This window comes from Anolis carolinensis, chromosome 5, assembly GCF_035594765.1.
Source record: "Anolis carolinensis isolate JA03-04 chromosome 5, rAnoCar3.1.pri, whole genome shotgun sequence".
In the NCBI taxonomy this organism is placed as follows: domain Eukaryota; kingdom Metazoa; phylum Chordata; class Lepidosauria; order Squamata; family Dactyloidae; genus Anolis; species Anolis carolinensis.
Window position 1 is genome coordinate 28,370,595 of NC_085845.1, and position 21,162 is coordinate 28,391,756.

At 42.7% G+C, this 21,162-nt stretch overlaps 1 protein-coding gene across 4 annotated transcripts in view; it reads right to left on the reverse strand.

Moving 5' to 3' along the window:
* Positions 1-18,084, reverse strand: part of lef1 (lymphoid enhancer binding factor 1) — a 122,832-nt gene extending 104,748 nt beyond the window's left edge. For 2 of the 4 annotated variants that reach the window (XM_008119350.3, XM_008119351.3), the window contains exons 1-4: positions 17,676-18,081; positions 13,667-13,917; positions 7,519-7,582; positions 5,896-6,029 (exon numbers count right to left, since the gene is read on the reverse strand). In XM_008119350.3, coding sequence (XP_008117557.2) covers positions 5,896-6,029; positions 7,519-7,582; positions 13,667-13,894 — 426 coding nt within the window. In that variant the 5' untranslated portion in view covers positions 13,895-13,917; positions 17,676-18,081. Of the gene's footprint in view, positions 1-5,895; positions 6,030-7,518; positions 7,583-13,666; positions 13,918-17,675 lie in introns of all 4 variants that reach the window. The other 2 variants (XM_008119349.3, XM_003226503.4) reach the window with 2 other exon arrangements.
* Positions 18,085-21,162: the final 3,078 nt, after the last annotated feature.

The following is a 21,162-nucleotide window of genomic DNA, read 5'->3' on the forward strand; positions in this document are numbered from 1 at the left end:
TATCCCGCTTTACCTATATTCTGAGTCCATTTACCAGGACTGCCCTCAGAGGACTAAGGAAAGGGCTTATTTCTCATTCTGAAGAAAAAGAAAATAATTACACAAATTACTCCTTTTATTGTAACTGGCATAATAAGCATGTGTTTTGCACTTGGGTATCCAAACTCAAGTACAACATGTATTGGAAGTAGCAGTTCTTGGGGCCATGTCGAAACCCATTGTTTGGCTGAATATTTCCATATTGTTTTCCACAATACGAAACTGGCATACCACTTAGTTTTGGGCCAAGAACATTTGAAGTGTTCTCATAGCTTAGGCAAAGGAAGCACATGGCAAGAACTGTATAAGGCACAGCTGCACTGTCAGTGGTCTCTCAAATGTAACAAAAACAATAATGTTTTTCAGATGTGCAACCAAGGGCCCTTCTTATAACCCAGAATATCAAGGCAGAAAATCCCATAGTATCTGCTTTAAACTGGTTTATCTGAGTCCACACTGCCATATATTCCAGCGGGATTTTCTTCAGCTGTGTGGAAGTGGCCTGAGTACTATATTCTATTCTTCTTTATCTGAGCTACACAAAGCAGCTGTCCCCAAATTTCCAAAACTCTCATTCATAGTTTCTTTTATGTGCATTCTTAATTCTGATTTAGAAAGAAGGTACCTCATACAGAGGGCTTGCTGAACCCCAGAGCTTTTTGAGAGAGGGGTCATTCTGGTCACAAGGATGCTCTGGCACTGCTTCCCAAGAAATCCAACTGTTCCCCATCCATTTTAGAATTACTGTCATTACATATATAGATGAATTAATATATCATCATGCAAGAATGTGAGGAAGAGAACAAGTACAACCTATGGGTTCTGTGGGTCCCCCAATCCCCTTTCTGCAGACCCCCAGATTTCTTGAAAAAAAATGGCATTGCAATTTTCTACTTCTCACCCACCTGGAAATAGACTTCGCACCATCTGAGCTACTTCCCATATTTTTTTCTAGTGCCAGCACTACTTGAGAATTTCATATACAGGCAATCCCCTAGTTATAAACATCTGACTTACAAACAACTCATAGTTAAGAATAGGGTGAGACAACAGGAAGTGAAAGAAAACTTCCCTTCAGAAGGGATATTCACTCCTGAAAGGATTATCATGGGGAAAAGCTGCCTCCACTGAAGCTTTATTCCCAATCTTTGTTTCCACAACAAGCCATTTTTTTTTTCAAAATCCACAGGGACAGAAAGTGAGGTGAAATCTTCTGAACAGGGGCACAGACAGCAAAAACAAAACAAAACTGAAAATAACTGAAATAATACTAATGCCTCCTTTTCTTCTATCTTCTTCTCTGTTTAACACTCCTACGTTATGAGAGAAACTGCCAGAAGGCACACAATTCTCACTCTTTACAAGTGTGCTACATTAACACTTGCTTTGTGAAGGATTTTTCTGCCTTTTGCAGCTCCAGCTGTTCATGCTTTTTTCTTCCATTATTACAACTATTTCTCTTCCAGCAAATGGGAAACTTGTAACCTGAAGTATTCAAGGACAACATAGGTTGACTGAGAATAAAAACAAATGGGGAAAATCTAGATTGGATTAGAAAGGAAAGGAAGGTTTAGGAATAAAGATACAGCAATATATATTTTTCCACTAGGAGTATCTTTAACCTATAAACAGGGATGTCATCATAATTATTCATTCTTGTCCTAAAGAATGAGCTCATTTACTCATCTTTCCAGATAGGGTCTTTTGAACTAAGGATGTCCTCACAAACATATAAACAATCTTTGAAAAGGAAAGTAAAAGATATATACTGTGTGCTCTAATCACTTCAAAAGGACACAGTTCACAACCTGGAAGATAATTCAGAGCAACTCGTGACAGAAAAGGGCTCCAAAATAATGCTCATTCATTCACAAGTCTGGAAGCCAGGACAGTGCAATAGTTTGAGCTTTGCACTCAAACTCTGAAGACCAAGATTCAAATTCCCATTGAAGCCCTCTTGGTGACTTCAGAAGAAAACAATGATAAAATTCCTCTGAACAAATCTGCCAAGAAAATCCTGTGACAGCGTCATCTTAGGTCAGAAATGAGTAGAAGGTCCCCAACAACAACATTCTCTCTCTCAAAGTGAACATAGCACACAGAGGGAAATGCAGCTTAGGTCACCGTCCTAAAACAGGAGTAAACTGCAGTGTTAAAGCTAACATGTAGCTGGTTTTAAAGCCTTTTACCCTTCCAAGTCCACAAGGACACACTATTCCAGGTATTTATTTATCATGTCAGAAGTGAACCAAGGATACATGTGTAATGTATTTTAAACTATTCCAGGTGAAATAAATAAATAAGAATAAATAATAAATGAGATGTATCTCTCCTTAATGAGTCCTTGAGCTGCTGTTCACCTGCAAGACACCACTATAGGCTACAACAGGGGTCCCCAAACTTTTTAAACAGGGGGCCAGTTCACAATCCTTCGGACTGTTGGAGGGCCGGACTATAGTTGGCCACCGAGCAATAATAATAATAATAATAATAATAATAATAATAATAATAATAATAATAATAATAATAGCAATAATAATAGCAATAATAATAGCAATAATAATAGCAATAATAATAATAAAGAGGATTGGAAGAGACTCCTTGGGCCATTGAGTCCAATCCCCTTCTGCCTTTGTGCACCGAAAGCACAAGCAAAGCACCCCTGACAGATGGCCACCCAGCCTCAATGTTAATAATAATAATAACAATAATAATAATAATAATAATAATAATAATAATAATAAAGAGGGTTGGAAGAGACCCTTTGGGCCATTGAGTCCAATCCCCTTCTGCCTTTGTGCACCAAAAACACAAGCAAAGCACCCCTGACAGATGGCCACCCAGCCTCAATGTTAATAATAATAATAATAATAAAGAGGGTTGGAAGAGACCCTTTGGGCCATTGAGTCCAACCCCCTTCTGCCTCTGTGCACCAAAAGCAGATGCAAAGCACCCCTGAAAGATGGCCACCCAGCCTTAATATTAATAATAATAATAGTAATAATAATAATAATAATAATAATAATAATAATAATAATAATGGTTGTAAGAGAAGAAGAGACCCCTTGGGTCATTTAGCCCAACCCCCTTCTGCCCTTGTGCCTTGGGGGCCAGATAAATGGCTTCGATGGGCCGCATCCGGCCCCCGGGCCTTAGTTTGGGGACCCCTGGGCTACAACATCAAAGTATCTCCCTATATATAACGATACAATCATTTGCAGATTTTTTTAAAATTTTGGGAAACTTTTTGATAATCTACTTAACTCAAACAAATTCCCAGGATAACCCTGGAATCTGCCAGTGTTAATCATTACTGGCATAAAATGATGGGAAGTAAGTGAAGTATTTTTTTTTACCAAGCTAGCTGTTTTGTGACTTCAAAATATACTGAACATCCTGCCAAACAGATCCCAACAAATACAAGTATGTGAGTGCCTTCAAATAGTCTTTCAACTTATGGCAACCCCATGAATTTTCTTAATGAAATTTACTAAACTGCATCAAACTGTATGACATTTTTACATGACAAAATATGCAAGGATATATTCAGGCTTTATTTAAACTATGCACAATCTCAAACGCCTTCCAATATGAATATTTCTGTTCATCAAGAATTTTAATATGCCACACCCTAAAAGCACAAGATGACATCTGCTCCCAGAAGCTAAGCAGAGTCATTCCTGGTTAGTACTTGGATGGGAGGCCAGCAATGTGTCCAAGATATTGCAGATGAAATTTCAGAGGAAGGAACTTACAAAGCCACCTCTGAGCATTCCTTGCCTAAGAAAACCTCATGAGGCACCATCAGTTAACAAGCTGCTTGAAGATACATATACACAAAAATAGTGAGCAGTTTAGGTATACACCATGCTTCCCACCCACCTTCACCTGCATCTGAATATCAAATACACAGCAACTAATTAGATGCAGATGTCTCTCAGTACGTAATGGTATTCCTCAGATTTCCTGCTAATTGACAAGTCATGCTATCCAGTAAAAAGGCGAGGAAATTCTCTGCATTCAAAATGCACTACAGCATTCTCTGTATCCTAACACCTTTGAGGAAACAGATGCAAGAAACTTGCAGATCCTTTGTTACATTAGCGAAGAATTTCTCATCTACCTTAAAACAAGTCTGCACACAAATGGTCCCTTCAACACAGGAGAGAATTATACATCTTTAAATGGATCGGAAAAGAAACCAGAAGGTGGTATAACTAAAGCTCTACTAAAAAGGCAGGAATGGAAAAGCAGAATTTTCTCACCCTAGAAAATATGTGTTTCCAAACCTGTTTGTCAAGGTAACACAAATATGCAATTGTAGGGATGAATCTTTCTCAAAACCATCATATTCCACCACTCCGGTAAATACCTCTGTAAGCTATTTCCACCCCCTCCAAGCTTATTTTATCCAACCAGTTAGGAATTATCTTAATGGGAACTCTGCAGTTGACACAAAATTCCAAAAGCCTAGAAAGAATATGTTTGAATGTCATGATTTATATCACTGAATGCCTTATAACTGATGATTTATCACTAAAACACATAGAGCATAAATGATATAACCTGAAGGTGGGGAAACAAACTGAAGTCAACAAAGTGACACAGCTTGAAACACACAAGAATATTCAGTATTTTCCAGCTATTTATATCCTCCACAATCATATTTTAAATTTGTATGTACACGCATACAATTATCAATTACCAATATTTTCATATGCATATCAAGCCAAAGTAAATGCCTCTAAAGTAAATCAATAGGAAGCATGGACACATGCTAAACAATACATTTTAGACATTTTACATACTTTATCCTCATGCAATCAGCTATCTTCTAAAACTTGTAAACTTTTTATTTTTAGGTTCATGTAAGGAATCACCAGTAACACATAAACATCACAACAAGAAACATTGCTATGGAACCAGCTTGAACTTCCCATTTTGTTCAATAGGATGGAATAAGACACTGGGTAATTTGTCAGGTCAGTCACTAAGCCATCAGAAAACATTTTGCTAAGGCAATTCTATCGCAGGTTTGTCATAAATCAGGGACCACTTGAAAGCAACTAAGGCTAAGCTAACAAATTTCAAACTGGAGTAAGTCCCAAATAAATTTACATAAAATTTTAGTCAATGGGTCACTTCAAGCCATAGTTGCTACCATACATTGTCACATAGGTGCATATGTTTTATCTGCAGAATGCATGCATTGAGATCATTAACCATGTGCCCAATATTTGCTGTTTGCATACAAACTTTAAGATGCATCCAACTCTCCTCTCGGTGCAATCAGGATGCAAAAGTGGTTGTTGTGTTTTAAATGCTCACTTTGTTGAATGCCGCTCAGTGATGCCATAAAATTCAATACACCTTCCTTTTGGATATACTCAGCCATGCAGGAATACAAATCAATTCTTGAATGTCTGATCAGATCTATACCATATTGAGCTTGATGGGCTTTGCACTCAAGGCATGTAAATCTAAGATCTTATGAAACGCTTAAACAACACTATCAAATCAAAGCCCACTTCACCATAAGTGCTACAAATGTAAAACCAACGGTTGGTTATGCCTACCACTGAAGCCACACCACCAAGCTATTTGGTATGATTCACCTCTTATACTCCTCTGTAAGCTTTTCAAAATTCCTAGAAAGCTTATGCACAGTGAGAAATGAGCCTGAGCAGCAGGAATGCACTGTCAGCACCTTAATTAGAAATAAGCATTCTTCTTTAATCCTATCAAAACTAAAGACCTGCTAATCTGTAAACAACTCTTGTCTTGATAGAATAATCTCCTTCTGCAATTCTAGACAGGCAGATATATAGCTGGATATATATAAAAAAGTAAACTTACTGTTCTAGGGATCGGTGGAGAAAGGGATCCATTAGACATATAGGGGTCATTATTCATATTTGGCATCATAATATACCCAGAATAACCAGAGTAAGACGGTCCTTTACCATATAAGCCACCATCTGTGTGTTTGCCTGTAAAGAGAAGCATGGTTAATAGAGTTACTATCTACGGTTCTAATGTGTAAGCAATTTCTGTACAAAATAATAACTCATATTCTTCCAGCACTTAAAGAAAATGTTCCAGTTTTTATTATCAGTGTTTACATGTTTTCATTTCGTAGGCCTTTCAGAAAGATATTGTTAAAGTGGGCATAAGTTTTAACTGAGTCTACTAGCAGATTTTAGTGCATGTCATTTTGCAGAAGGAGGAGGGAAGAAAACACCACCACTCCCAACCAACTCTGCATAAAAATCAAAATTTCAAATAAATATCTTTAAATATGAGACATGAAAAGTCTCATATTTCTGTAGTGAATAACTGAGATGTTCTAACTAGCTTGGGTGTTTGTTTAACAAATCATCCCTCTTGTAGTCTGTATACATGTAGAATGAGGAAGTTTATTCTGATCGTGCCAATTAGAAGCAATTAAGGAGAAAAAAGATTTCAGACTGGCATACAACAGTACCCTGCTGCTAGTTCTGGGACTATTCATCATAGGGGGTTCCATTTTTAATCTGCTTAAGGTCTAATTTAAATGATAATGGCTATTTTGCAAGCACCCAGACAGAAGCTGAAATGCTGAATTTGGCAGAGTTCTTGTTACAACTCTTATTGACACAGGCTACCAAACCCTTCACTACAATCCTCCAGCCAACAACACTCATTTCTGTCTTCAATGACCTGAAATCAATAGATTCTGCTGTAAGAATCGTGTTCACCCAGTCAGCCTCATTGGGGGGGAAAACTCTCATCAAGTCGTGTAATTTGAGGGTCATCCAAAATATTTAGCTAATTAGCACTTCAGGCGACCACTGTGCTGTTTGAATTATGCTGATTCCAACATCATGCCTCAGCGATCACTGAAGTAACCTCTCCTGAACTTTAAAGAAAAGGCAAAAGCAGGGAGGTAGAAAGTAAATGCAATCGCATCCTGAAAGGACAAGAGTGGACATCTGCTTTCCTACAAAGGAAATATAAGAATGGATCCTTCTCATGCTTCATGCCAAGGATCTAAAATGAATTGGAAACGTATCCATTGCACAAAGGTACAAAGTAAGAACTAAACCTTTTTTCCAAAACTATTCAAATACAGTTTTTTAAAAAAAATTCAGACACACCGTACCACCTAAATATCCGACATATACCAGATTCTGTCTGAAGTTGGAAGCTAAGCCAGGTCAGGCCCTGGATGAGAGACCTCCAATGAATAACAAGTGCTGTAGGCTATATTTCAGAAGAAGGGACTGGCAAAACCACCTCTGAACACTCCTTGCCTAAGAAAACCCTATAAAACTAATGGGATTATCTTAAGGTGAATTGAAGGCACACACACAGGCATACTATCAGTTGCCACATGAACCTGCTGATATTATACAGATTCTAAAGAACTGTTACAGGTACACCTCTGCCACAATGTAAAGCAACAACGTGAAACTTTGTAAAGTAAAGAACAACTCTCACCTTCCTCAGGATGTTCTCTGCCTTTGTCATGGTAAATTTCCTGAGGCTGGCCTTGCCTGGACACCTAGCCAAAAAGAAACCATCCAATATCATTATCACATTAGCATCCATTTAATTTGATTTGTCCATGCTAAAACCTGGTGATGTCCGACTGCTACAGAAACAGAATAACTTCCTAATGTATAAGCTTGAAATGATGCTCCAGAAAAGGAAGCAAAGGGTTTATGTTGTCTAACTTTGTTCAGCTTTACTGGCTTTCCATGTTTAGTGACATAGTGGCTTCTACAGTTTTATTTTGAAAAATGTCACTGAGAGTCTCTGTATTACCATTAAATCTAACACCTCCCCAGGCAGGAAGCAGTCAAGCTTTGAAGCTGCAAGGCCATTAAATGCTAATCAAGCTGGCCAACTGCAACCTTCACACTTGCCTCAAAAGACAAGAGTTATTTCTCCCACCCAGGGCATTCCCCATTTGCCTAGTTTCCAACAGACTTCACAACCTCTGAGATGTGGATGAAACATCAGGAGAGAATGCTTCTGGAACATGGTCCAGGAAACCCAAACCATTTCCTGATTGCTTTAATGCTGGTAAATTACTAAACAGTTTATGCAAATGCTTTATACAGTTGATGACTAATGCTCTGACCTTGCTGATTTAAACCCAAGAGATTGTATGGCTATTCTAGGCTTAATGGTGTTTATTATATTATTCTTTTTCATATAAACTTTCCTAGCCCTATGAGGACAAGCCCTATGAGGAGCGGCTTAAAGAGCTGGGCATGTTTAGCCTGCAGAAGAGAAGGCTGAGAGGAGACATGATAGCCATGTACAAATATGTGAAGGGAAGTCATAGGGAAGAGGGAGCAAGCTTGTTTTCTGCTGCCCTGCAGACTAGGACACGGAACAATGGCTTCAAACTACAGGAAAGGAGATTCCACCTGAACATCAGGAAGAACTTCCTCACTGTGAGAGCTGTTCGACAGTGGAACTCTCTCCCCGGGCCATGGTGGAGGCTCCTTCCTTGGAGGCTTTTAAGCAGAGGCTGGATGGCCATCTGTCGGGGGGTGCTTTGAATGCGATTTCCTGCTTCTTAGCAGGGGGTTGGACTAGATGGCCCATGTGGTCTCTTCCAACTCTACTATTCTATGATTCTATGATTCTATGATTCTATGCCATGAAAATTGATTTACATTCAATACTATGAATATCGATGTAGAAATAAGTCTCACTGCATTAAACACGAATTACTTCCAGGTAACTTGCTTGAGGACTGCAGTATAAAGGAGAAGGGACTTACAATATATTGTAGATTGGTGAGGCATCATGTCCACACCAAAAATAAAATAAAAATTATTATGCATTACACAGGATAAATGCAACAAACATAACAAGCTACAAGAACTAATAGCTAACATGCTTGTTTACCAAATAGTGCAGATTATTCTAATATGTATTGGGTTTCTGTGAGTTTTCCAGGCTGCATGGTCATGTTCCAGAAGCATTCTCTCCTGATGTTTCACCCACATCTATGTCAGGTACCCTCAGTGGTTGTGAAGTCTGTTGGAAACTAGGCAAGTGGGGTTTATATATTTGTGGAAAGTCCAGATTGGGAGAAATAACTCTTGTTTATTTGGTATTAGACTCCATAGATATATAAACCCCACTTCCCTAGTTTCCAACATACCACACAACCTCTGAGGATGCCTGCCACAGATGTAGGAAAAATATCAGGAGAGAATGCTTCTGGAAGATGACCATATAGCCTGGAAAACTCACAGCAACCCAGTGATTCTGGCCATGAAAGCCTTCGACAACTAATACGTATTTATTGACAATAAAGTTAACCAGCTACTACTTTCAAATCAATCTGTGCAAGTTCCTGCGAATCGTGAGACAGGCTAGAAACAATGAAAATAACACAAAGCCAAGGCAAACAATGAACAACTTAAACTGAAGCAAGTTTGTAACTCAATCCCATCTCTGAACAAAGTCCTGCTGACTTTCCATATGCTTTATTCTCAGGACTGCCGCCAGGATTGTAAATGACACTGATTTTGAGTGGAATTTATTTGAAGTGTGTCTGCTTGAGACCATTCTGCTGCCTGTTTTTGTTACAGCTCCACTTATTTTCTTAATATATTGCTGATATCAGAATCCGGCAGCAGCAAGAGAAGAAGGTGTTTCTCCTGATATACAAGCAGCAGCTCCCAGTTCCCATGGTCAAGCCACTGAAGCCAGAGAAGTAAGGGTTCTAGAGTTTCTACAGATACCTTTCATGCATCTTTTCCCCCTGAAACATGCTCTGATTTACTGAAATTCAGGCTTGGGTAATACATGCGGCAGGCTCATCCTGTTTCCTTTGGCAGCAACATGAAAACATCAGAGAACTGCCTACTTAAGGCTACAGTGCCTTTCTCTGTACTATACTGCCAAATTTGATCCCTGAAATTTTCTGAAATAACTTTTTTTGGCTGTTGAACGCTTTTATGGCCAGAATCACAGGGTTGATGTGAGTTTTCCGAGCTGTATGGCCATGTTCCAGAAGCATTATCTCCTGACATTTCGCCTGCATCTATGGCAGGCATCCTCAGAGGTTGTGAGGTCTATTGGAAACTAGGCAAGTGAGGTTTATATATCTGTGGAATGATGTCCAGGGTGGGAGAAAGAACTCTTGTCTGTTTCAGGCAGGTGTGGATGTTTCCATTGGCCACCCTGATCAGCATTGAATAGCCTTTCAGCTTCAAGGTCTGGCTGCTCCCTGCCTGGGGGAATCCTTTGTTGGGAGGTGTTAGCTGGCCCTGATTGATTCGTGTCTGGAATTACCGTTTTCAGAATGCTGGGAGCCCCGGTGGCGAAGTGCGTTAAAGCGCTGAGCTGCTGAACTTGCAGACCGAAAGGTCCCAGGTTCAAACCCCGGAAGCAGAGTGAGCCCCCGCTGTTAGCTCTAGCTCCTGCCAACCTAGCAGTTCGAAAACATGCCAATGTGAGTAGATCAATATGTACTGCTCCGGCAGGAAGGTAAGGACGCTCCATGCAGTCATGCCAGCCACATGACCTTGGAGGTGTCTATGGACAACGCCGGCTCTTCGGCTTAGAAATGGAGATGAGCACCAACTCCCAGAGTCAGACATGACTGGACTTAACGTCAGGGGAAACCTTTACATATTCCTGTTTTCAGAGTGTTGTTCTTTATTTACTCTCCTGATTTTAGAGTTTTTAAAAATACTGGTAGCAAAATCTGGCTACCAGTATTTAAAGAACTCTAAAATCAGGAGAGTAAATAAAGGAAAACACTCTGAAAACAGGAATTCCAGACATGAAACAGTCAGGGCTAGCTAACAAAGGATTCCCCCAGGAAGGAAACAGCCAGGATTTAAAGCTACAAGGCTATTCAATGCTATTCAAGGTGTCCAATGGAAACATCCACACCTGCCTGAAAGTTCTTTCTCCCACCCTGAATCTTCCACAGATATATAAACCCTACTTGACTAGTTTCCAACAGACCTCACAACCTCTGGGAATGCTTGCCATAAATGCAGGCGAAACCTCAGGAGATAATGCTTCTTGAACATGGCCATACAGCCCGGGAAACTCACAGCAACCCAGACACTATGGCTGCTTTTGAACCTCTGCGTTCGCCCCGAGTCACAACTCCAAAAAGGAAGTGAGAGGAGGAAGGGGGAGAGCCTCCGCGGCGGCCAACAGCTTCCAGCTCCGATCCCTCCTCCTTCTCTTCCTCCTCCTCTTCTTCTCCCAGCGCTGCTCATTCATGGGGAACCGCGGCGGATCGGATTTCAAAGCGCCGCCGTCCAAAAACAGCCGCCCGGCCGGCGGTTCCCGGTTTCCATGCCCCGGCACACACGCAGGCTGCCTCGGCCCTGCTCGCCTGGGAGAGCCTGCCCTTCCGAAAGGCCCCTCTTGTGAAATATCCATTGGGTTTTGTGGTGCCGTGGTTTGAGCGTTAAGACCGTGGCTGTACTGCCATCAGAGAATGAAGGCAGATAGACAGCTCTTTTCACTGCCATGGTTCAGTGCTATGGAACCCTAGGCATGGGTAAACTTGAGCCTCCAGGTTCTTTGGATTTCAACTCCCACAATTCCTAACAGCCTACCGGCTGGGCTGCTTTGAGTTTTCAGGGCTGCATGGCCATGTTCCAGAAGCATGCTTTCCTGACGTTTCGCCCGCATCAATGGCAGGCATCCTCAGAGGTTGTGAGATCTTTTGGAAACTAAGCAAGTAGGGTTTATATATCTCTGGAAGATTCAGGGTGGGAGAAAGAACTCTTTTCTGTTAAAAGCAAGTGTGAATGTTTCAATTGGCCATCTTGATTAGCATTGAATAGCCTTTCAGTTTCAAGGCCTGGGTGCTTCCTGGCTGAGGGAATCCTTTGTTGGGAGCTGTTACCTGCCCTGACTGTTTCATGACTGGAATTCCCCTGTCTTATGACTGTTCTTTACTGTCCTGATTTTAGAATCTTTTAATACTAGTAGCCAGATTTTATTCATTTTCATGGTTTCCTTCTTCTTTCTCTTGAAATTGTCCACATTCTTGTGGATTTCAGTGGATTCTCTGTGTAGTCTGTGAGTGAGAGTGGTCCAGCATTGCTGTGTTCTCAAATAATATGCTGTGTCCAGGTTGGTTCATCAAGTGCTCTGCTATGGCTGACTTTTCTGGTTGAATCAGCCTGCAGTGTTTGGGCATTGCTGCGTTTGCTGGTCCCTATGGAGACTTGTCCACAGCTACACAGTATACGGTAGACTCCTGCAGAGGTGAGAGGATCCCTCTTGTCCTTTGCTGAATGTAGTATTTGTTGGATTTTCTTAGTGAGTCTGCAGATAGTTTGTAGGTTGTGTTTCTTCATCAGCTTCCCTATGTGGTCAATGGTTGCCTTCATGTATGGTAAGATCCTCTTACCTCAGTAGGAATCTACCGTATACCATGCAGCTGTGGACAAGTCTACATAGGGACCAGCAAACATGAATCAAGGAATATGAAAAGCACTACAGACTAACTCAACTGGAGAAGTCAGACATAGCAGAGCGCTTGATGAACCAACCTGGACACAACATATTATTTGAGAACACAGAAATGCTGGACCACTCTCACAACCATCCTGTCAGACTACACAGAGAAGCCATTCAAATCCACAAGCATGTGGACAACTTCAACAGAATGGAGGGAACCATGAAAATGAACACCATCTGGCTACTAGTATTTTAGAAAATCTAAAACCAGGACAGTAAATAAAGAACAAGAGTCAGAAAACAGGCCCGGGCTGTGGCTCAGGCTGGTGAGTAGCCAACTGCAGCCAGCTGCAACAAATCACTCTGGCCAAAAGGTCATGAGTTCGAGGCCAGCTTGTCTCTGTCTTTGTTCTATGTTAAGGCATTGAATGTTTGCCTTATATGTGTAATGTGATCCGCCCTGAGTCCCCTTCGGGGTGAGAAGGGCAAAATATAAATACTGTAAATAAATAAATAAACAGGAGAATCCCAGACATGAAACAATCAGGGCCAGCTAACACCTCCCAACAAAGGATTCCCTCAGGCAGGAAGCAGCCAGGCTTTGAAACTGCAAGGCTTTTCAATGCTAACCAAAGTGATTAATTGCCACATTTACACTTGCCTCCAACAGACATGAGTTATTTTTCTCACCTTGGACCTTTTACAAATAAAGTATGTAAACTTCATTTGCTTAGTTCCCAACAAACCTCACAACATCTGAGGTTGCCTGCCATAGATGTGAGCGAAACGTCAGCAGAGAAATGGCCATACAGCCCGGAAAACTCATCATAGCAATTGTTAGGGATTGTGGGAGTTGGAAGTCCAAAAAATCTGGAGGGATGGCCGAAGTTTGCCCTTGCCGTAACTTTAACTAACTTACTCTCGCTGGTGAATAACTACTCCTTCCAGAAAGTTTCTTCCAGGGTTGTTGCATGTTTTCCGGGCTGTATGGCCATGTTCTAGAAGTATTATCTCCTGACGTTTCGCCCACATCTATGGCAGGCATCCTCAGAGGTTGTGAGGTATGGAGAAACTCAGCAAGGAAGGTGGAAAGTTTGTTCCACCTTCCCAGCTGCAGTGCCACCTCCCGCTGCCCCACACCAATGGCCTACTCTCCTCTTCCTCTTCTTCTTCTTCTTCTTACCTCGTGCCCATTGCTGCTAGGGATGGTTTCCGACTCGTTGACCAGCGAGGACTTGATGTCGGCCAAGTCTCCCTCTTCCTCCGGGTGGCTGATCTCGGCGAAGATCTTCTCCTTCTGGGGGTCGCCCTCGTCTTTGAAAGGGATCATCTCGTCGGTGGCGCAGAGCTCGGGGTCGCCTCCTCCTCCTCCGCCGCCGCCTCCTCCTCCTCCTCCCGAGAGCTGAGGCATCGTGGCTGCTGCCTCTGGAGAGCCTGGAGGAGAGAGGGAAGGAAGGAAGAGAAACAACAGGAAGGATGGAAGTTAGAAGTCTTGGAGAGGAGGCTCCCTAATCTAATCAACCCACGCAAATACACAAAGAGTTACCCTCCTTCCATCCCTACGCCACTCACCACCAAACACCTGGAGAAAGGGGAGAAGAGAAGGGGGAAGGACTCTCCCTCTGCTTGGTCTGCCGGCTTTTAAAAGAGAGGAAGGAAGGAAGGAAGGAAGGAAGGAAGGAATACAGACCCCCTTCCCTTCCCCAGTTTCTGTAGTGTCTGCCGCAAGAAGTCTGGACAAGTTTGCGCCTCTGCCCGGTTTGGCTTCTCTGCGTCACTGTGTTGTTGGAGGCTTTCGTGGCCGGAATCACTAGGTTGCTGTGAGTTTTCCGGGCTGTGTGGCTATGTTCCAGAAACATTCCCTCCTGACGTTTCGCCCACATCTATGGCAGGCATCCTCAGAGGTTGTGGGTTCTGTTAGAAACTCAGAAAGTGGGGTTTATATATATGTGGAAGGCCCAGGTCTTGTCTGTTTGAGGCAAGTGTGAATGTTGCTATTTTTTTTTCGTATCAGGAGCAACCGGAGTTGCTTCTGGAGTGAGAGAATTGGCCGTCAGCAAGGACGTTGCCCAGGGGACGCCCAGATGTTTTTGATGTTTTTACCATCCTTGTGGGAGGCTTCTCTCATGTCCCCGCATGGAGCTGGAGCAGATAGAGGGAGCTCATCCTCATTCTCCCCGGGTGGGATTCGAACCTGGCAGCCTTCAGGTCAGCAACCCAGCCTTCAAGTCACGAGGCTTTAATCCCCTAGGCCATCGGAGGCTCCAATGTTGTTATTGATCAGCATTGAATAGCCTTTCAGCTTCAAAGCGTGGCTGCTTCCTGCCTGGGGGAATCCTTTGTTGGGAGGTGATTCGCTGTCCCTGATTGTTTATTATCTGGAATTCCTCTGTTTTTGAGCGTTGTTCTTTATTTACTGTCCTCTGCAGGAGTCTACCTTATACCATACAGGTGTGGACAAGTCTACATACATAGGGACCACCAACCACAGCATTACCCTAACAGGAATCAATGAATATGAAAGGCACTGCAGACTAACTCAACCAGAGAAAGCCATTAGCAGAGCACTTGATGAGTTGAGAACTATTTTGTATCTGGGCTCTGCTAGTCTATGTCAGCCCAATTTACCACCATAGGCCACACAACCAACCAAACAACTTTGTGAACTCCAACTAGCTTCAGTAAATTAATGTGAATGTTTGTTCAGAATTTATGCCATTATGTAATTTTTTGTCTGACTATGTTGGTTTAATTTATTGATGTTAGGTTTAATTCACTGATGTTAGGTTTAATTTGATGTTAGGGTTTAATTACTGATTTCATATGTGGTTGTTTTTTTCTGGGATGCTATGTAGGTATTTGTCAGTTTTAGTGAAGGCTGTTAATGTTTGCCCTTGAATTTGGAATCTGCTCTGAGTCTCTTTGGGGAGAATAAGCAGAACAGAAATAAAGTTCTATAATAATAATAATAATAATAATAATAATAATAATAATAATAATAATAATAAGTGATGAACCAACCTGGACACAGTATATTATTGGAGAACACAGAAATGCTGGACCACTCTAACAACCACCATGTCAGCCTACACAGATAAGCCATTGAAATCCACAAGCATGTGGACAATTTCAACAGAAAGGAGGAAACCATAAAAATGAACAAAATCTGGCTACCAGTATTTTTAAAAATCCTCTAAAATCAGGACAGTAAATAAAGACCAACACTAAGAAAACAGGGGAATTCCAGACAGGAAACAATCAGGGCCAGCTAATCACCTCCCAACAAAGGATTCCCCCAGGTAGGAAGCAGCCAAGCTTTGAAGCTACAAGGCTATTCAATGCTAATCAAGGTGATCAATTACAACATTCACACTTGCTACAAAAAAAAAAAAAAGGTGGGTTGCTGTGAGCTTTCCGGGCTGTATGGCCATGCTGCAGAAGCATTCTCTCTTGAGGTTTCACTCACATCTATGGCAGGCATCCTCAGAAGTTGTGAGGTTTGGTGGAAACTAGGTAAGTGGGGTTTATATATCTGTGGAAGGTCCAGGGTGGGAGAAAGAACTCTTGTCTATTGGAGGTAAGCATGAATGTTGCAATTAATCAACTTGGTTAGCATTGAATGGCCTTGCAGCTTCAAGGCCAGGCTGATTCCTGCCTGGGATAATCCTTTGTTGCAAGGTGTTCAGGGTGAATCTACACTAAAATGAATGAGGATTGGCACCACTTTAACTGTCATGGAATCATGGGATCTGTAGTTTGGTGAGGCACCAGCACTCTTTGGCAGAGAAGGGAATTCCAGACAAGAAACTATCAGGGCCAGCTAACACCTCCCAGCAAAGGATTTCCCCAGGCAGTAAACAACCAGACCTTCAAACTGAAAGGCTATTCAATGCTAATCAAGGTGATCAATTGCAACATTCACACTTGCCTCAAACAGACAAGACTTCTTTCTCCCACCTTGGACCTACTCTAAGGTAAAGGTAAGTCCAGTCATGTCTGACTCTGGGGGTTGGTGCTCATCTCAATTTCTAAGCCGAAGAGCAGGCGTTGTCCGTAGACACCTCCAAGGTCATATGGCCGGTATAACTGCATGGAGCGCCGGGACCTTCCCTCCGGAGAGGTACCTATTGATCTACTCACATTGGCATGTTTTCGAACTGCTAGGTTGGCAGAAGCTGGAGCTAACAGCGGCCTCTCACGTCGCTCCTGGGGTTTGAACCTGGGACCTTTCGGTCCGCAAGTTCAGCAGCTCAGTGCTTTAACACACTTCGCCACCGGGGCTCCAATTAGGGTTTTTATAGAACGTAGTCTTGTGGGATCTTTAGGCTCTTTCTCCCACCCTGGGCATTCCACAGATACAATAGAGTCTCACATATCCAACATAAACGGGCCGGCAGAATGTTGGATAAGCGAATATGTTGGATAATAAGGAGAGATTAAGAAAAAGCCTATTAAACATCAAAATAGGTTATGATTTTACAAATTAAGCACCAAAACATCATGTTATACAACAAATTTGACAGAAAAAGTAGTTCATTACACATTAATGCTATGTAGTAATTACTGCATTCACGAATTTAGCACCAAAATATCACAATGTATTGAAAACATTGACTACAAAAATGCATTGGATAATCCAGAACCTTGGATAAGTGAGACTCTACTGTATATAAACCCCACTTGCCTAGTTCCCAACAAACCTCACAACCTCTGAGGATGCCTGCCTTAGATGTGGGCGGAAGGTGAGGAGAGAATGCTTCTGGAACCTCCCCATACAGCCCGGAAAACTCACAGCAACCCAATAGCGTCACTTTTGTTTTGTTTTTTCCAAAACATAAACACCCGCTGTCTTTCTTTTTTTTCTCTTCTTCCGCTTGGGATCGTCTTTTTAAAAATAGAAATAAAAAAATCATGCAGGTCAAGAGAGTAAGATTCCCACAAAGGAAAAAGAGCTATTTTGGGGGAGTCTGGAGGGATGTTGACAGGGCAGAGTGGAGAAAGAAGGGAGAAGGAAGGGGAAATGCCACAGACAGAGACTTCACCGAGGGAAGGGGAAATGCCAGAGTGAAAGAGAGAGGAGAAGAGGAAAGGGAGAAGAAGGGAAGCCGCTCTCTCGCACACTCGTTCCCCTCCACGGAGCTCCCCAGCCACGCACGCCTCCCCAATCCTCTCCCCTTCCCAAACCCACGCACCGGGCCTCTGCCTTTGTCCCCGGGACCGGGGAGTGCTGGTCTCCCCCTTCCGAAAGGTCTCTCCCTCCTCTTCCTCGCTGCCGTCGCCTCCGGAGAGAAAAAGGGGCGACTCTGGGGGTTGGGGTCCGCCAGGAGGGCTGCGTGGAGACCCCGAAGCCCCTTGAGCGAGACCCCGAAACTTCTCCCCTGGAAGAAGAAGAAGAAAAAGAGTCCAAGGTTGACTAAGTCCTCAGGAGAAAGACTCCGTCCGTGGGGTTCTTCTTTCGTGGTCCAAACAATCCTCGGGAATGCGAAGGGGGAAAAGAGTCGCCTCGCTGCGTGCGACCCACGGTCTCGCGTGGAGCCTGCTCCAAAAGGCAGTGGTTTCTCTCTCTCTGCCTCTCTCTCTCTCTCCTCCTCTGTCTCCCTCCGTAGTGGAACTTTAACATTCCCTCCTCCTCCTCCCACTCCCCTTTCCCTCCCTCCTCCCCCTTTTCCTCTCTCTCTCGCTCTGTTGAAAGGGTGGGGGCGGGAGGAAGAAGATGAAAGGGAAGCCGCCGCTTTGATTGACAGCGCATTGATAGACGCTCGGGAGAGAGGGAGAGAAAAAGGAAATGTAGCCATCCCGAGGAGGAGGGGAGGTGGTGGTGGTAGTGGAAAAGGCGGGGGGGGGGGGTGGACTCACAACAACCTCAACCCAGCTTAGGAAGCAGCGAACTGGGAAAGGGATAGGATGGATCTCTCTCTTTTGAAAAATTATTATATCTATGTACCCAAAGTTTTTTTTCCCCACCACCCCCTTACCATGGGAAATGAAGATCATAAAGCAGCCTCGGCTACTGAGTTCCACATCAGGAAAGGTGCAAGCTCAGGGTTAGGAAGCAAGAAATGTACCTGGGAAAACAAGAAAATATGCCAAGAAGTCCCTCTGAAAACAAAACAAAAACATAAATGGTATTGTGTTGTCGAACACCCTGAACCTTCCACAGATATTTAAACCCCCCTTGCCTAGTTCCCCCTTACCATGGGAAATGAAGATCATAAAGCAGCCTCAGCTACTGAGTTCCACATCAGGAAAGGTGTAAACTCAGGGTCAGGAAGCAAGAAATGTACCTAGGAAAACAAGAAAGTAAGCCAAGAAGTCCCTCTGAAAACAAAACAAAAACATAAATGGCATTGTGTTGTCGAACACCCTGAACCTTCCACAGATATTTAAACCCCACTTTTGCCTAGTAGTTTCCAACAGACCTCACAACCTCTGAGGATGCCTGCCATAGATGCAGGCGAAACGTCAGGAAAGAATGCTTCTGGAACATGGCCATACCGCCCGGAAAACTCACAGCAACCCATACATTGCATTGTTTTTGTGTCCCGTTGAAGGCTTTCATGGCCGGAATCATTGGGTTGCTGTGAGTTTTCCGGGCTATATGGCCATGTTCCAGAAGCATTATCTCCTGACGTTTCGCCTGCATCTGTGGCAGGCATCCTCAGAGGTTGTGAGGTCGGTTGGAAACTAGGCAAGTGGGGTTTATATATCTGTGGAAGGTCCACGGTGGGAGAAAGAGGCAGGTGTGAATGTTGCAGTTGACCAGCTTGATTAGCATTGAATGGCCTTTGCAGTTTCAAAGCCTGGCTGCTTCCTATCTGGAGGAATCCTTTGTTGGGAGGTGTTAGCTGGCCCTGATTGTTTCCTGTCTGGAATTTCCCTGTCTTCTGATTGTTGTTTTCTGAGTGTTCTTGATGAACCAACCTGGAAACAGCCTATTATTATAGAACATAGAAATGCTGGACCACTCTCACAACCACAATGTCAGACTACACAGAAAAGCCCTTGAAAGCCACAAGCATATGGGCAGTGTTAGCAGAAAGAAGGAAACCATGAAAATGAACAAAACGTGGCGACCAGTATTAAAAACATCTTTAAAATCAGGACAGTAAATAAAGAACACCACTCTGTAAACAGGGGAATTCCAGACATGAATCGATCAGGGCCAGCTAACACCTCCCAACAAAGGATTCCTCCAGGCAGGGAGCAGCGAGATCTTGACGCTGAAAGGCTATTCAATACTAATCAAGGTGGTCAACTGCAGCATTCACACCTGTCTCAAACAGACAAGAGTTCTTTCTCCTACCCTGGACTTTCCAGATATTTAAACCCCTCTTGCCTAGTTTCCAACAGACTTCACAATCTTTGAGGATGCCTGCCATAGATATGGGCGAAACGTCAGGAGAGAATGCTTGTGGAACAGCCCGGAAAACTCACAGCAACCCTGAATTGTTTGTAATGTTGTGAGTCGTTTTAAGAGAGAAAAGCGGATATCATCATCATCATCATTAAATAATAATAATAATAATAATAATAATAATAATAATAATAATAATAATAATAATAATAGGACCCACTACCACCATATCCCCCCGATTAGAGCCTCATCGCTTTCAGTATCCTCATCACCAATTCTCCTGACATCGTTTATATAGATATTTTTATTATTATTGTTATGATCTGAGATGGGTTGAGGGCTTTTCTTTCAAAAGCTCCGAGGGTGGGAAGGGAATTGCTCTTTTCAAAGGGGTGGAGGTTTCTAATTCACTCTCCCCTTCCCCAAGGAAGCCTCTCCGGAGAGGGCAAATAATAGTTATCTGAACATCTTCAGACAAATCTGGAACAAGGATGTTTTTCTAGGGCTGCTTTGTTAAGCCTTCCCCTTTTTGGAGAAGGAGGGGGAGCGCATATATTTCAAATTGTTTGGTGGCTGGAAATGGAGGGTGTGGGGAGAGGGAGAGAAGGCTCATGTGGGTGTTTTTGTTTGTTTATATTTACAGTTTTAGAAAAAGATACACAGAGAAAGAGAGGAAGGGAGGGGAAAGGCGTCGTTACGAAATGGGAAGGCAGGGAGAGAGGAAAAGGGATCAGAAATGAGCAGGCAAAATAGGGTTAGCAGCAGGCAGGTATCATAAAGGACCCCTGGATGCTTACTTGGAAGGTAAATCCAGAGAGAGAGAAACCATTCAAGGTCTTTCTGTGTACATCTTATGTGGCAATATGTCACATTGAATTGAATGGTATGGTCACTTCAACAAGTCATAGAGTCGGGCTGTGTCTTCTTTTCAAAACAAATATCCTACCGATAGTCTTTTCCTATTGTAAATAAACCTTTTGTGATTTTTAAGATTAGACTGTGCATCTTTGCTTGCCTAAACTCTGAATTCTTTACAGCCACATCACACGCTCTGCTGGCTCATGAGCTGAATGCTCAACTTTTAGTATCCTGTTTTATTTTTGGATGCTCTGCTATATTTTAGGGTAGCTTTCCCAAACAAAAAGGGTGATTAACTGAAACATTAATGCTAGCTTCCAACTGACAAAAGACTCTTGTCACACCCTGGACTCTCCACAGATATATATTTTTTCCTTTCCTTGCCTAGTTTATCCATGCCTCACAACCTCTGAGGATGCCTGCCATAGATGTGGGCGAAACGTCAGGAGAGAATACTTTTGGAACAT